General features: G+C 44.4%; 1 protein-coding gene across 1 annotated transcript; it reads left to right on the top strand.

Annotated features, from left to right (window-relative positions):
- Positions 1 to 87: 87 nt before the first annotated feature.
- On the top strand, positions 88 to 9,793 carry C3AR1 (complement C3a receptor 1). Its single transcript, XM_062513737.1, has 2 exons — positions 88 to 391; positions 8,648 to 9,793. Exon 2 carries the CDS (start codon positions 8,649 to 8,651, stop codon positions 9,762 to 9,764), a length of 1,116 nt encoding a protein of 371 aa, XP_062369721.1. The 5' UTR covers positions 88 to 391; position 8,648; the 3' UTR covers positions 9,765 to 9,793.
- The last annotated feature ends 1,236 nt before the right edge of the window (positions 9,794 to 11,029 follow it).

An 11,029-nucleotide genomic window follows, 5' to 3' on the forward strand; every position in this document is an offset into this window, starting at 1 on the left:
CCGGGGGCCGCCGCCCTGCTGCCCTGGGGCAGAGCTGGCGGGTTAAATGTCAGTGTTCTTTCTGCGGTGCGGGGATTAGGTGGCTTTTTGGTGAAAGAGCAAACCAAAAAGGAAATGCGGCACAAAGCACGGCAGGTTTTGCTGCTGGAAGTGGTGGAAATGCCAGCTATGCAAAGCTTAGTTTCAGGAGTGGGTCTTCCCCCGTAATGTGGCCAAAATAACGGTGTAGATGCTAGATTATTTATCAATAATAATAAGGCTGGCAGCGTTTAAAGCTGTCTTTTAATGGTGGCTTCTCGGTGGAGACTGGTGATGAAGTTTAGTGCTGTGCAAAGTCCTGTGACTGAGTCTCAAAAAGTACCAATGTTTACTCTGAAAAGTGGTAGAAAAGGTATGAGAAAAGTTTAAAAATTACATAGAGCCATGCCTGAGCATTCCATGTCAAGCAGTGGAACAGGGGTGGTGGAGTCACCATCCCTGGAGGTGTTGAGGCAAAAATAGTCAAAATAATCACTGGAACATCACTAAGTTTGAGGTTTTGGGTTGGGGCGGTGGTGGTGTTTGGTTGGTTGGGGTTTTTTGTTGGTTTTTGTTTTGTTTTTGTTTGGTGGTTTTCTCGTGGTTTTGGTGGGTTTTTTTCTTTTTTTTTTTTTTTTTTTTTTTTTTTTTTTTTTTGTGTGTGTGTGTGTGTGTTGTGTGTTTTGTTTCTGTTTTGTTTTGTTTTTGCTTTGTTTGCTGGCTTTCCCAGTAGGGAATAGCATTAGTTAATGCAGACAGAGCCATTCCCAGCCATGGGTGTCTAGTCATAATTCTCATTTTTTCTTGATCTATAACTTTTTAAATTCAATGGCTAGTACAACATTCAGAATTAATGAAGGAACTTACATTTACCTTATGGATAGAGTTGCTTGTTGACCTGATTGTTCATTAGAACTTCCTGCAGTGAGTGCTAAGTGTTTTCACTGAGCACTAGTAACTTACTGGGAGCACACCCCTCCATGTGCATAAGTTACAGTTGCTTTTCCAGGTTCAATGATTCACAATTAGCAGTATTAAATTTCACCTCCCTCTTTACAGTGCTGTCATTCAGCGTGCCACAGTACTCCTACTGTCCCTCTAGAAGGAGAGCATCTTGGATGAGGCAGTGGCAAAGGGCCAACTATTATAAGGCATGTGAGGAAAGACTCACAAGCAGCACCAGAACACCAGGAATACATCTTCCATTCAATTCCATTGGGACTTAACGAGCAGAGAACATAACATTCTTCTGCTTGGTTCAGAAAAGCATCTCTGGACCAAAAAAATACAAAGCACTGCCAATAACCACTGAAGTTTAAATTTTTAATTTCTTTTTTTAAGGATTCAGCAGAGAGGTTGAAATCTTGAAATAGAACATATTTAACCTGGAGGATAGAATTGGTTAAGGACCTTCCTGTGCAGTAGGGCTTGGCTGGCAGGTCCCATGGTGGTGACCAGGCTATGTGTCCCTTAGCCAAGAGGAGATCATAAGGAATAGGGTTAAGCGCTCCTATCAGCACTACCTGTCTGGGCCCGAGGAGTCCCCCTGGTAGGATGGCAGCAGAGAATAAGATGAGGCTACAGGAATTTTCTTGGCAGGCTGCTGACAGCCTGTCTGTCTTTGTGGGTACAGCTGAGCCTTGGCCCGTCTTTCTGGTTTTGTGTTGGAGGCAGCATCTGTGTCTTTCACAGACACACTCAGGAGCAGAAGTCTGCTCTGTCACAGTTCATTTTCCAGACCAAAACCAAAATACAGGCTGATTCTTGTATGTCTGGGCTTTTGTCATTTCTGCTAGCAGTCTTGATTTCCCAGATTGTGAGGGACAAGGGGGAAGCCCCTTGTTGAACACCAGAAATGCCTTGCCCTGGAAGTCTTCAATTATTACTGTCTTGCCACATTTTGTGCAAATCAGCATTTCAGTTAACCACTTCTAACTTTTTGTCAGTCAAGTTCATTTTAAGAGTAGACTTGAATACCCTGAAAAGTAAAAGGCAGATTAAAATCCTTTTGTCAGGACCAGTCATGGTTTGCAGAGTACAGTGTTCTGTATTTGATGAAGTAAACTGTCTCAGGCTGGGACAAAAGCTGATCTGGACTGGTAAGAATCCTAGAAATGGGATTAGCTAGGTGAACATGCTGACCTGTTAAGACATAGAAGTGTCTACAAGACAATAACAGAGCAGATATTTCACAGCGACATGGCAGGGTTTGGACTTGGGAATTACTTCCAGCAAAGGTCACATTATGTCAACAGGCAAGATGTCATTCAATTGTCTTACAGAATATAGTGAAGTATATGTCTGTGATTACTATTCCCGTGCTTTCTATTAGCATTTTATTTAGAGCACTATTTTATTTTGACAGTTTTGAGGAACTTCCTGTGGTTTGACTCTTTATTTTATGAGCATATGATATCTAAATCTTGAAAAGACATTCAAATAAGTCATTTTATCAGGGTGAAAGAACACACTTGGCACACACACACACATGCGCATGCAGGAAAAAAATGCAGTTCCTAAAATGTCATGTGAGAGTTTTTTCAGTCACTCCAGAGACAGGATTGATGGTACTTGCTCCAACACACTGAAATAGCTGCTTCACTCAGGTAGGTGTGATAAGCTGTAGAATTTTGTTTCCCTCATCTACTTGCCATTTATTATTTTTCACTCCTGAAAACCTCTCTCCTTCCTCCAGTTCCCCCTTCCATTTTCAAATGACAATGCAACCCTTTTAGCACTCTGGAAAACACTGTGGGCAGTATCTTCTAATTGATTTGTCCCTCAGTTTAATTTGGAGTAGGATTTGCATTACTATTTTGCAGCATTCCTTGTTTCCCTATCCTCTTAATACCATTTTGTGTAGCTAGATGGGGAGGCAGAGGAGTTCAACTCTTACTGCAGAGTTCACCAATTGTCCCTCTAAAAGTTGCTTCTACGTGGATCAGCAAGACCACAGGAAATTGAACAAACTTGGGAGAATTTTAAATTAAGCTTCCAGTTTTAAGTTAAGCATTCCAGTAACTTCCTTTCCTTGCAGGTCACCCTCACTTACAAGTCTCTTAGGAGATATTACCAAAAACTGATAAATCACAATGTTTGTTACAATTGCTTATCTCATTTTCTTCTTAGTGGAGCAGTTCAAACACTTGTGCATCGCTCCACTTTGAGACTGCATTTTATGCAAGAATGAGATTGATGATTTGATTTTGGTTTTTTTAATAACATTTATATTTAGTCCTGCAAACAACAGTCTCTGACTATTATTTAAGTACTGGCATAATAGATGTTAAAAGAGGGTCAGTTGTCTTATTAATGTTTTCTCAGTTGCCTCTGCAGGCTGTACTCAGCTCTTGTCTATTCAGTTTACTTGCATTTTGGTAACATTTTTTAGGACCTTTCAGTAACACAACTGCCTTCATCAACTCAGCAAGGGTTTAGTTAACAGGAGTTTTATAGACAAGTCTGTTAATGCCTAAAGGATGAAGATTAGGGATTTTTTCCCTCTGTTCTGTCTTGGCTTTGCTGATTTTGTTTTCCTTTCTAAATTTACTAAGTCCAAGAATAATTGAGCAATTAACATTTTTCCTCTACTATGGTCATAGTTTTAAAATGTCACTTAAGTATGCTGTAGGTCAGCTTCATTTTCTTGCAGTGAGACACCTCATATCTAAAATGTCTCAAGAACATTACTCTGTATTTTAATTTTTATTTCTACAAGTAAAATATCTGTCTATTCTTCTTAAACATTCATTTCCTATCTTTCATAGAATCTTAAACCATTAATGTCTTGGCTTTCTCCTGGTCAAGATAAGGTCTCCAAGGAACCAGCAGACAGCTCAGAACACATACAAAGGAAAAGGAAGTGGTCACTGACACTTCCCTAAAATATCCCTTAGCCAACAGAGTTGATGTCCTGTTCTATTCTATTTGTAATATTCAGAAAGTGAAGCAGGGTTATTTCAGAAAGACGGGCATTGCTTTCTTAACGTAAATGTACTTCACCAGTTACGCAAGAAGAAATCACCCATTTTAAAGGAAACAGGAACTAAAAATGCTGGTTTGCCTTTCTGAAGCAGGAAGCTGACCAGGAAACACACCTGGGGACAGCATGGCCATGTGAACAGAAAGCTCCACTTTGGAGACTAAGAAGAACCAGGTGGAAATCAAAGGGATGATAGAGATAGGAGTGCATAACTCTATAGAGCCCCTGTTTGAATAGCAGGCTTATGTAACCTAGCCACCACAAGAATGATGAAGATGTACAGCGGGCACACCAGTAACAAATTTGTGTAGGCCAATGCCTTTGTACCCTGACAGCTCTGTACTGTCACCTGACTCAGGGATGCTTCAGTAAAGGTTAAGAGAAGAATTTGGGGAGGAGGATCACAGAATCACTATGTTGGAAGAGACCTTCAAGATTATCAACTCCAACCCATACCCTAACACTTCAACTAAACCATGGCACTGAGTGCCACATGCAGTCTTTTTTAAAATACATCCAGGGATGGTGACTCCACCACCTCCCTGGGCAGACCATTCCAGTACTTTATCACTCTTTCCGTAAAAAACCTTTTCCTAATATCCAACCTGTATTTCCCTTGGCACAGCTTAAGGCTGTGTCCTCTGGTTCTGTCAGTTGCTGCCTGGAGAAAGAGCCCAACCCCACCTGAGTACAGCCACCTTTCAGGAAGTTGTAGAGAGTGATAAGGTCACCCCCGAGTCTCCTTTTCTCCAGGCTGAACAACCCCAGCTCCCTCAGTCATTCCTCACAAGGTTTGTGTTCCAAACCCCTCACAAGCCTCGTTCCCTCCTCTGGACGTACTCAAGCATCTCAATGTCCTTCCTAAACTGAGGGGTCAGAGCTGGACACAGCACTCAAGGTGTGACCTCACCAATGCTGAGCATGGGGAAAATGACCTCCCTGCTTCTGTTGGCCACATTATTCCTGATCCAGGCCAGGATGCCATTAACCTTCTTGGCCACCCGGGCACACTGCTGGCTCATGTTCAATCAGCTGTCAACCAGTGCCCCCAGGTCCATTTCTGCCTGGGCACTGCCACACCATCCCCAGCCTGTAACGCTGCAGGGGCTAAAATGCAGGACTTGGCACTTGGACTTATTAAACTTTATCCTACTGGACTCTGCCCATCCATCCAACCATTCCAAATCCCTCTGCAGAGCCCTCCTACCTTCCCACAGATCAACACACACTCCCACCTTAACACTGTCTGCAAATTTACTAATGAGACTCAATACCCTCATCCATGTCATCAATAAAAATGTTGAACAGGAGTGGCCCCAGCACAGACCCCTGAGGGACACCACTGGTGACTGATCCCCAGCTGGATGCAGCACTCTCTGGGCTCGGCCATCCAGCCAGTTCTTAACCCAGCAAAGAGTGCTCCTGCCCAACCTATGAGCTGCCAGCTTTTCCAGGAGTGTGCTGTGGGAGACAGTGTCAAAGGCCTTGCTGGAATCCAGGTACACAACATCCACAGCCTTTCTTGCATCCAACAGGTGGGTCACTTGGTCATAAAAGGAGATCAGGTTGGTCAAATATGACCTTCCCCTCCTAAACCCATGCTGGCTGGGTCTGATACCCTAGCCATCCTGTAGGTGCCATGTGATGGCACTCATTATAAACTGTTCCATAACCTTACCAGGGACTGAGGTCAGGCTAGCTGGCCAATAGTCACCAGGATCCTCCTTCTAACCCTTTTTGTGAATGGACATCACACTGGCCAGCTTCCAGTCAGCTGGAACCTCCCCACTGAGCCAGGACTGCTGGTAAAAGATGGAGAGTGGCTTCACAAGCTCATCTGCCAGCTCCCTCATCACCCTGGGATGGATCCCATCTGGGCCCATAGATTTTATGAATGTCCAAGTATCTCAGCAGTTCTCTGACTGCCTCCTCCTGGATAACAGGGGGACCATTCTGCTCCATGACACCATCTGCCATCCCAGGAGGACAGTTGTCCTAAAGACAAGCTGTCTTCCCACTAAAGACTGAGGCAAAGAAGGCATTAAGCACTTCCACCTTCTCCTCATCTGCACTTACTAAGTTCCCTCCTTCATCCAGTTGAGAACAAAGATTGGTTTTACCCTTCCTTTTGCCATTAATATATTTGTAAAAACATTTTTATTATCCTTTACAAAAGTTGCCAAATTGTTTGAACTGAGCTTTGGCCTCTCTAATTGTTTTCCTACATGCCCTAGCAACTCCCTTAAATACTTCCTGAGAGGCTTGACCCTCCTTCCAAAGATGATACATCCTCTTTTTATTCCTAATTTCCTTCAAAACCTCGTTGCCCATCCAGCCTGGACATTTGCCTCATTGACTCATCTTTCGGCACACAAGGACAGTCTGTTCCTGTGCCCTCAAGATAACTTGTTTTGAAAAACGCCCCCCTTTCCTGGACTCCTTTGTTTTTAAGGGCTGCTTCCCAAAGAACTCTCTAAATAAGTCTCCAACATAGGCCTAAGTCTCCCCTCCAGAAATCCAGTGTAAAAGTCTTACTGATGTTCCTCCTGATTTTGCCAATTATCAAGAGCTCTATAATTTCATGATCACTGTGCCCCAAGCAGCCTCCAACCAACCACCTCCTCTCACCAGCTCGCCTCTATTTGCAAGCAACAGATCTAACATAGTCCCTGCCCTGGTGGTCTCACTCACCAGCTGAGCCAAAAAGTTGTCCTCCACACACTCTAAGAACTTCCTGGACTGCCTTTTTTCTGCTGTTATTAGGTTCCCAGCAGATGTTTGGTTAAAGTCACCTACAAGAACAAGATCTGGTGATCCTGAAACATTCTCCAGCTGCTTACAGAATAAGTTGTCTACCTCTTCTTCCTTATTGGGTGGACTACAACAGACTCCCAGTAGGATGTCAGCCTTGTTAGCCTTGCCCTTAATTCTTAGCCATAGGCATTCAACTCCATCATCATTAGTTTCAATACTTACTGCATCAAAACCTCCCTGATATAAAGGGCCACCCCCTCCACCTCTTCTCCTTTTCCTGTCTCTTCTGAAGAGCTTGTAGCCATCCAGTGCAGCACCCCAGCTATGTGAGTCGTCCCACCATGTTTCCGTGATGGCAGCTACATCACAGCTTTGCTGCTGTACCATCGCCTCCAGCTCTTCGTGTTTGTTACGCATGCTGCATGCTTTAGTATGCATGCATGTCAGCTGGGCTACTGATTTCACCCCTAATTCAGGTTTATCACCCTTGGGCCTGCTCCTAGACAGCTGCATCCCCTTCCCCATTCAAACCTAGCTTAAAGCCCTCTCAATGAGTTTTGCCTGTTCATGAGCTAAAATGCTTCTGCCCTTAACAGAGAGATGGAGCCCATTCAATTTCAGCAGGGCAGGTGCTGAAAAAGTTGCCCCATGATCAAAGAACCCAAAATTCTGCTGATGACACCAACCCTTGAGCCACTTGTCTTCTTTTCTTTTCACTGTTTTCTTCTGCCACTAAAGGGATCGAGCAGAACGCAACCTGCACTCCTGCTCTATCAACCACTTCACCGAGTGCCCTAAAGTCTGTTTTGATTGCCCTTATGCTCCTCTTTTCAATCTCATCACTGCAAGCCTGGAGTATCAGCAGTGGGTAATCATCAGAGGGCTGGATCAGCCCAGGAAGTCTCTCAGTGATACCCCATACCTGGGCCCCAGGGAGGCAGTACACCTCCCTATGGGATGGGTCCGGTTGACATAAGGGGCCCTCTGTTCCCCTCAGAAGGGAGTCACCCACTATGACAACCCTTCTTTTCTTTTGGATGTTAGAGGTGGTGATCCATCTGACAGATGAATCATAATTGGGAGGGTCACTGGGCAGATCATTTTCTTCTACACCATCTGGCTGACCCCCTAGATCTAGGGTCTCACACCTCACACCAGGAGTGGCACCTGGGTAGGTGATGGGGGTTGGGAGGAATTTTTATTATTACCTCCCCAAGCAGGGACCCATTTCCACTCCCCTTCATCCCCCAGGTGTCCTCCTATTGCCTGACAGTGGGAGGCATGGGAATCCTCTGACTCCTGGTGGGCCTCCCTCAAGGATGGAAGGGCGGAACTTCACCAATCTATTTCACTTTCTCTAATATTCCTTAGCCTTTCTACTTCCTCCCTAAGCTCAGCCACCAATGAAAGGAGATTGTTTACCTGCTCACACTGCAGGCAGGCTTCTTCTGCAATGCCCCCTGGTACCACTGATAAGCTCAAACACTCCACAAAGGAAGGGGTCTGGACAGATGCATCCTTTTTGGAGGGTTTCTATTTGGCTACATACACTTTTACTAACTGCAGGTTTTGATCCTGTAAAAACCATTACTAACAAAACAAAAACAAACAAAAAAACCCCACCAAACCTAAAACTAACCAACCAACCACGAAAAACACAACAAACTAAAAACCACACTAGCAGGAGGAAATGTGCAACCCTGCCTGCTTGCAGTGCTGTGCAAACTGCCTTCCCACACCACTGTTTGCCCACTCCTGTTCGCTGCGCTCCCTAAAGCCCTCTTTTAATCATCCCGCTGCTCACCACAGGAAAGCACCACCCTGTGTTTGCATGGCTAATGAGAACCAAGGATGTGAATTGTTACTAATCTGCTTTCTGTTTTGTAACTGCAGAATGCCTCAAGTCCTGGGCAATAGCACTTTACAAGAAGAGGCTGCTGTATATTATGCATCAGAATCAATTGTCTCCATTGCTATCTTCACCATCGTTTTCATCATAGGTATTCCAGGCAATGGGTTGGTGATCTGGGTAGCTGGTCTGAAAATGAACAGGTCTGTGAACACTGTCTGGTTCCTAAACCTTGCTGTGGCTGACATCATGTGCTGCTTGTCCTTGCCCTTTTCTATTGTTCACCTGGCCCTCCATGAACACTGGCCCTATGGCTGGTTCCTCTGCAAAGTCATTCCATCAGTCATAATCTTCACCATGTTTGCCAGCGTCTTCCTACTTGTGGCCATCAGCATTGATCGATGTCTCTTGGTGATAAAACCTGTCTGGTGTCAGAACCACCGAACAGTGAAATTTGTATCACTAATATGCAGTGGCATTTGGATGCTGGCCTTCATTTTCTGCTGCCCTGTCTTCTACTACCGTGAGACAAGCACTTATGATGGTAAAACGGAGTGCGTGTACAATTTCAGAGTTGATGATTACATAGATGATCCTGAAAATGCATCTGTAAATGTGTCCATAAATGAGTTATGGGAGGAGTACTCAATCTACAATGTTAGTGACTTGTGGGGAGGTACTGAAGGTAATGACTCCATACCCTTTGCCTCAGTGGTAATAAACATCACTAGGACTGTCTTTGGCTTTGTGCTGCCCTTTGGCATAATGGCAGTTTGCTATGCCCTCATTGTTTTCAGAACACATGCAAATCAGTTTCACAAACCACACAACAGGACACTGCGAACAATTGTGCGTGTGGTAGCTGCATTCTTCATCTGCTGGGCTCCATACCACGTAGTTGGGATTCTCCATGTTGTACCTAGTCTTGGAACAGGACAGAAGGAGTCACTGATCCTGTGGGATCACCTCTCTACAGCACTTGCGTATGCCAACAGCTGCATCAACCCCCCGCTTTATGTTTTTGTGGGACAGAACTTCAGGGCAAAGGTACGGCAGTCGGTGCAAAGAATCTTGGAAGGTGCCTTTAGTGAGGAACTCGCATCTTCAACCCTTCACAGAAGCCAGACTTCAGCAGAGAAGAACCTTAGCAGCACCTTGTAATGCAGGAGTTCCTATCACCACTGTAGAAAAAGGAAGCTATAACACTGCACAGCAATTACTCTCGGCTTAGCAGGTGGTTTTGCTCCAATGTTTGATTAAGTTGCAGCTCCAACCCAAGACACTGCAATCATTCAGCTCATGACAGATAACTCTTTTTATATCCTACACTGGAAAGATGGGAAGTTGGAAGCACCAAGAGTAATAATTTGAGGGATGACTGGTAAAGCAGAAGACACAGTATTTTAACCTACACCAGCTATTTTAAGAAAGCAGGGCTGGCTACAGATTTGTGGTGGGAATCAAGTACTAGAACCTCTCAACTGAGATAAGAATATTACTTTATTTGCCTATGTCTGTGTTCTACATCTCCTGTCTCTGATAAAGTGCAGATAAAACTAATTTGGATATTGCTTCTTGGAGGGTCATCATATCTTTCCTCTGACTCTACTAAGGCTCTGAGGTGTGTGTAGGAATATCTGAAGCTTTCCCTAGAGGGTACTGCTACACTTCCTTACGGCTATGCACTAGAACAGCACTTGCCCGTCAGCTGCACTGAACTGGCTTTTGTGCCCTCGTAGATGCCCAGTCTATTTCTTTGTCCTGGCAAATACATCACTGTATGGTTAATAACTTGTAAATGCACATGCTGTACCTATGTTCATTAGCATGTGCACACTCGCTGTCTCCCCAACACCCCCTCCACCACCAGAGTCCCAAATTTTCCTTTCAGAAGGCCATTTGAGATTATCCAAATGTACCTACTGCATTTTGAGGTGGCACATGAGCAGAATTTGAGCAGCTGCAGTCACAAAATGACCCAGATTGGGTGACTGCTGGATTATCAGCCATTTGTCAAAACTCTGGAACTCAGAAGTGATAACCTCCAATCTGACCCCAGGAAGGTGGGAATGACCATGCTGTTGCTCAGTCATGTCAGGCTCTCTTTTACAAGAGAGATGTACTTATGTCCTTCCAGTGGAGAAAAAGTTACATCTCATCAGGCTAGTTGGGGTGTTCCCAAGGTTCAATGTTCGCTGCTCCTGAAAAGCAGAAATATATTTACTGGGTACTCTATAGAAGCAGTTTAAAATCTGCTTTTTGTGTTAGTTCTTCCTTAAAAGAGAAAGGCCAGCAAATAGTATGACAAACAGACAGCAAGCACTGGTAGAGTTTTCACTCTGCCTTTCTGGTGAGCATGAATTGAAACTCTCAGATCTTGCTGCTCTGAACAGCCAGCTGGGAGAACCTTCTTAACATCCTAAAAA

The sequence above is a fragment of the Cinclus cinclus genome, chromosome 2 (assembly GCF_963662255.1).
Source record: "Cinclus cinclus chromosome 2, bCinCin1.1, whole genome shotgun sequence".
Classification (NCBI taxonomy): domain Eukaryota; kingdom Metazoa; phylum Chordata; class Aves; order Passeriformes; family Cinclidae; genus Cinclus; species Cinclus cinclus.

What these genes read in the sequence shown, in the direction of transcription:
- C3AR1 (XM_062513737.1), top strand. Translation starts at nt 8,649, where the DNA reads ATGCCTCAAGTCCTGGGCAATAGCACTTTACAAGAAGAGGCTGCTGTA.